This window comes from Linderina pennispora, assembly GCF_002104995.1.
Source record: "Linderina pennispora strain ATCC 12442 chromosome Unknown DL89scaffold_96, whole genome shotgun sequence".
Taxonomy (NCBI): domain Eukaryota; kingdom Fungi; phylum Kickxellomycota; class Kickxellomycetes; order Kickxellales; family Kickxellaceae; genus Linderina; species Linderina pennispora.
The window spans coordinates 1-5,354 of NW_024468344.1; the positions used below are offsets into that span (position 1 = coordinate 1).

General features: G+C 57.2%; 1 protein-coding gene across 1 annotated transcript; it reads right to left on the bottom strand.

Annotated features, from left to right (window-relative positions):
- Positions 1 to 205: 205 nt before the first annotated feature.
- On the bottom strand, positions 206 to 2,243 carry DL89DRAFT_276531 (malic-domain-containing protein; the record flags this gene model as incomplete). Its single annotated transcript, XM_040889394.1, has 6 exons — positions 206 to 802; positions 843 to 1,063; positions 1,102 to 1,303; positions 1,440 to 1,443; positions 1,565 to 1,833; positions 1,872 to 2,243. The coding sequence occupies 6 exons, from the start codon at positions 2,241 to 2,243 to the stop codon at positions 206 to 208; spliced, it is 1,665 nt and encodes a 554-aa protein (XP_040739248.1).
- Positions 2,244 to 5,354: the final 3,111 nt, after the last annotated feature.

The following is a 5,354-nucleotide window of genomic DNA, read 5'->3' on the forward strand; positions in this document are numbered from 1 at the left end:
AGGGGAGAAAGGATGTTGCGCTCTTGAGCCTCTTTTTGGCAGCGTACTGCGCAACGCCAAGGCGACGCGAATACGCGTGTGGGCCTTGTGCTTGCTCTCGCGCCGAATCACAAAATCGCAGCTCCTTTGATCATGGATGAATCAGCATTGATTTCATTTGAATGGGTTGAGAATTAAAGATATAGGCACAGGGAAGGTAGGAAAGTTAGAGCTTGGTCGTGAACTGCTCGGCCGACTGGGCCGGAGCCCACATGCGCTTGGAGACCTCGTCCAGGACGACCTGCGAGTACGAGCCATCGGGGATCTCCGAGGTGGCCGAGGGCGCCGGGTTAGCCTTGACCAGGTCAACCCAGTACTGGTCCGTGGCCAGGCCCTCGCGGACAGCCTGGTGGATGAAGGCGGCGGTGATCTGCGCCGAGGTCTCGCGGATGCGCTCGATGCGCGGGTACAGCTCGCCACGGGCGACCTCCTCCTTGGTCAGGGTGTTGGAGAGCGCAACCGACACGGCAAAGATCAGCGAGTCGGTGATGCTGGTGGGCTTGGCCAGCTTGGCTCCGAGGCCGATGGGCGGGAACACATACATGTTGTTGCCCTGGCCCGGCACGCGCGTGTCGTCGGTGCCCGGGATAGTGTACGACGGGAACGCGGTGCCCGAGGCGAACAAGACGCGGTTGTCCGTGGCAACCATGGCCTCCTCGAACGTGCACTCGGCCTTGGTCTGCGGGTTCGACAGCGGGAAGATGATCGGCCGGTTCTTCTGGTTCAGCTCGTTGACGCGCTTCAGGATCTTCTCGTTGAACGCCTTGTAGATGGTCGACACCGATCAGAGCCGTCGGCTTGACGTACTCAATGGCCTCCTCGAGGTTCTTGCACTGCGTGTCGCCGTTGTCGTGCCGGGCAAAGTAGATCTTGTGGTCCGCCAGCTTGTCGCCGCGGTTCGCGTTGATGATACCGCGCGAGTCGACGAACCAGAACATGGCCTTGGCCTGCTCCTCCGGGATCTTGTGCTCGATCACAAGGTAGTCGACAAGCTGCTTGGCCACACCGACTCCGGCCGAACCGGCTCCGACAAACATGATGCGCTGCTCGCGGCGGGGATACCAGCGAGGCGGATGGCGTTAATGAAGCCAGAGAGAATGACCGAGCCAGTACCCTGGATGTCGTCGTTGAAGCACAGGATCTTGTTGCGCCACTGCTCAAGAAGACCAAAGGCGTGCGGGGTGTTGAAGTCCTCGAACTGGATGAAGATCTCGGGGAACGCGCGGGTCAGGCCGTTGAGGACCTTCTCCGTGGCCGCGTAGAACTAAAAGGAGGAAATCAAATGTCAGCATGTGAGGTTGCAGGCGCTTGTGACTAACAAATTTCTCCGAGCAATAAAAAAAGCAGTCACACGGGGCAAACAGAAAAGCCTGGGATGCTGCATGGTGATCCGCACAGACCCTTCTGCAAGACTGCATGGTTTATATCTTGCCCGGGCGTGAAACACCGCCTATCTGCCCGGGGCGAGATATGCAGCCGTCGGCCGACCCGGAGAATAAACAAACAATCATGTGATGAGACTTACCTCCGGATCCTCGGACGCTTCTGGCGGATACCGAGGTACAGCGGGTCCTCGAGATACTTGGAGTTGTCGGTACCAAAGTCGAGCACGATGGGCAGGCAGCGGGTCGGGTCGAGTCCGGCGGCGGCAACGTACAGCTGCAGCTTGCCGACAGGAATACCCATGCCGTTCATGCCCAGGTCGCCCAGACCCAGGATGCGCGAGCCGTCGGTGATGACGGTGATCTCGGGCTGCTGGCCCTCGGGAATCGACTCCTTGTAGTTGTTGATGATCTCGTCGATGTTTGTCAACCTCGTTGAGCGGAATGTACAGTCCGTCGACAGCCGAGGGCGGCGCCAGGAAACGGGTAGATGTGCGAGAACTCTTGGCACGCCTGGCCGACCGTGGGCGTGTAGATGACCGGAGCAATCTCCTTCAGGTGCTTGAGCACCAGGCGGTAGAACAGGTTGAGGTTGGTGTTGCGCAGCCACGACAGGAAAATGTACTGCTCCAGAGGCGAGCCCTTGGCCTTGAACTGCTCGTACGCGCGGGCCTCCTGGGCCGCAAAGTTCTCGACCGCCGATGGCACCAGGCCCTTAAGGTGCAGGGCAGTGCGGGTCGCATACGGCAGAGCCGTGCCCAGGCTCAGGGTCTTCTGAGGAGGCGAGGACGGAGCAGAGTCGTTCTTGATTGCAGGAGCCATTGTGCTTTGTTGCTATTTTGGTTAGAGTACAGGGGAAAATGAGGTACAGAAATATGGATGTCAGTGTCTAGTCGGGATTAAAAAACGGCCGGCTTGAGGACCTTTTATAACAACACAGGTGGGGGCAGGGGCGGCGAATTTCATACTTGCACCGCAACAGCAAAAAAATGAAGAGCTCTGCGTGGTCGGAGGGCGAGGAGGCGATCACAAGGAAGCGGTGTTTGGCCAACATGTGGAACCGCTTGCCTTCTGCAGCAGACTCCACAGAAGGGAAAAATTGGCCACAAATCTCCGCAGAAAAACCCATTGGTTATCGACCACAAGACGAATGCAGCGGGAGCGGTGCCCTGCCATTCGCTGAATAAATTGCGCCTTGCTCCCGTAGGGCTCGTAGGGGCCAGACTATGAAACGTCAGTGCAGATCGCCCCGCCCGCCCGAAGCGCCCAGGACGGGGGAGAGCGCATCGGTCAAAGTTCACATCTGCAATGTCTCGGGCTTATTCGGGTGCACTCCTTTTTTACACGGGGGTGTGTCTGCCTTACCTTGCCAGCCAGCCTGTGGCCCACGATCGCTGCTCTGTGCGTGCGGACTGCGTTTCCTTTGCTGGCAACAGCCAGCAGCGAGCGGCGTGTAGAGGCAAAACATTGTGATCTAGGCTGCTGGTTAATAGTACAAGCTCAAAAGGGGGTTGCGAAAAGGACGAGTGGTAGGGGAGAGAAATAAAAGAAACCCAGACACACTGCTGGCCGATAACGGTAAAAATAAGGAGGCCTCAAAAAGACCCCGCCGTGTAACGGGAGAAGGCACGCGAGGAGTGCAATTTTTTGTTTTTTTGGGGGGTTACACCTTCTGAGTCACAACGCTGCCTGTGAACCGCCGCCTCCCGGTGGCGGGAGGTCCGTGGACTGCAAAACCGGCTTACCTAGTACGTGTATATGTGGGGGAAACGAAGATGGAGGTTTGCTATTCGCGAAGCAGATCGTGGACAGCGCCTTCCCCTTGCGCGCCCCTTCTTATGCGTTTCCTCAACCGACACCCAACTCGGAGAAATACAGCACCAAAAAAAACCTGTTCTAAAAACAGAAGCGCTGCCTCTCACAGACTCCACCTTTTCATGCCCGCCTTGTTCAGGAAATGGCTTTCTCACACGCAAGTGCATCTGCGCTGCTGCCCGGGTTTTGAACACATGCCATGGTGTATGTTTTGGCCTTTGCTCCCAGATCACACAAGTGCTGTGAGGATCACCTCCCAGAGCAGTGCCATGCACAGCCCACCATGCCTCTGCACGAGCCCAGGGGGTGCGATATCCCTCGATCGATACTTTAAAGCTCCTATTGTCCGCACATCCCGAAGTGCAAATGAGAAAATGGGCGAGCGCTATTGCGTCTTTTTCTCCATTAGATAAAGCTGCAGCAGCCTAAGCGGGGGATCGCGGGCAAATTCGCCGCCATCCGTTGCTGTGACTGCGCATATTTATTGCCATGATGTCCTAATAAACTAAACGACCGCTCTCCTCAATTACTAGTCTGTGCCCGGAATCAAGATGCTCTTAATGAACAGGTCGCTTGCCAGCTGTCCGATGCTTGCGGCCTCTGCCGCCAGCGACTCTGCGTCCACTGACAGCTCAGAGCGCAGAGTGTTGATGTCCATCCACGACTGCAGCTCATTGGGCTGCATGCCCACGAAGTGCATCTCAGGGTGCACCCCGCGGAACTCGGATGGCTCCTTGCGCGTCTCAACCGCCTCCAGGATATCAGTTGCCGTATCAATGCTGGGAGTGGGGAAAACGAACTCGTCAGAGATCGAAGTGGCTTCTGCGGTGGCCGAAGAGAGAGCATCAGTTGAAGACTGGGCGTCGGCTGCGGCGGCTGTGGCTGTGGGTGTAGTCAAGACATCTTCGGCAATCCGTGCGATTGCTTCATCGATTGATACCGAGGTCTGAGCATCAGCTGATGACTCGGCATCAGCCGAGGACTGGTCGTCAGCCGAAGACTCGTCATCCGTGGAAGACTCGGTATCATCTGCGAACCTTGCCTCAGCCGTAGCCGAGGACTGGGCATCTGCCGATGACTGAGCGTCGGCCGACGACTGAGCATCAGCCGAAGATTGGATGACATCCTCAATTCTCGCGTTAGCCGTAGCGGATGACTGGGCGTCAATGGACGACTGGGCATCGGCCGAAGACTGGGCGTCAACCGAAGTCAAAGCATCATCTGCAAACCTTGCTTCAGCCGTAGCCGAGGACTGGGCATCCACCGAGGACTGGGCATCTGCGGATGACTGAGCATCGGCCGACGACTGGATATCCACCGAAGTCTGAGTATTATCTGCGAATCTTGCTTCAGCCGTAGCCGAGGACTGGGCATCAACCGAGGACTGAGCGTCAGCCGAAGATTGGATGATATCCTCAATTCTCGCGTTAGCCGTAGCGGATGACTGGGCGTCAATGGACGACTGGGCGTCGGCCGAGGACTGAGCATCAACTGAAGTCATGGCATTATCTTCAACCCTTGCATTTGCAGTGGCTGACGACTGGGCGTCAGCAGACGACTGGAAATCCGTGGCATCAGCTGTAGCCGAGGACTGGGCGTCAGCCGAGGACTTGGCATCATCTGCGAACCTTGCTTCAGCCGTAGCCGAGGACTGGGCATTAACCAAGAACTGGTCGTCAGCCGAAGACTCATCATCCGTCGAAGACTCATCATCCGTGGAAGACTCGGTATCATCTGCGAACCTTGCCTCAGCTGTAGCCGAGGACTGGGCATCTGCTGATGACTGGGCATCAACCGACGACTGAGCATCAGCCGAAGATTGGATGACATCCTCAATTCTCGCGTTAGCCGTAGCGGATGACTGGGCATCAATGGACGACTGGGCGTCAATGGATGACTGGGCGTCAATGGATGACTGGGCGTCAGCCGAGGACTGGGCGTCAACCGAAGTCAAAGCATCATCTGCAAACCTTGCTTCAGCCGTAGCTGAGGACTGCGCATCCACCGAGGACTGGGCATCAACCGAGGACTGAGCATCAGCCGAAGATTGGATGACATCCTCAACTCTCGCGTCAGCTGTAGCCGACGATTGGGCGTCAACAGACGACTGGGCGTCTG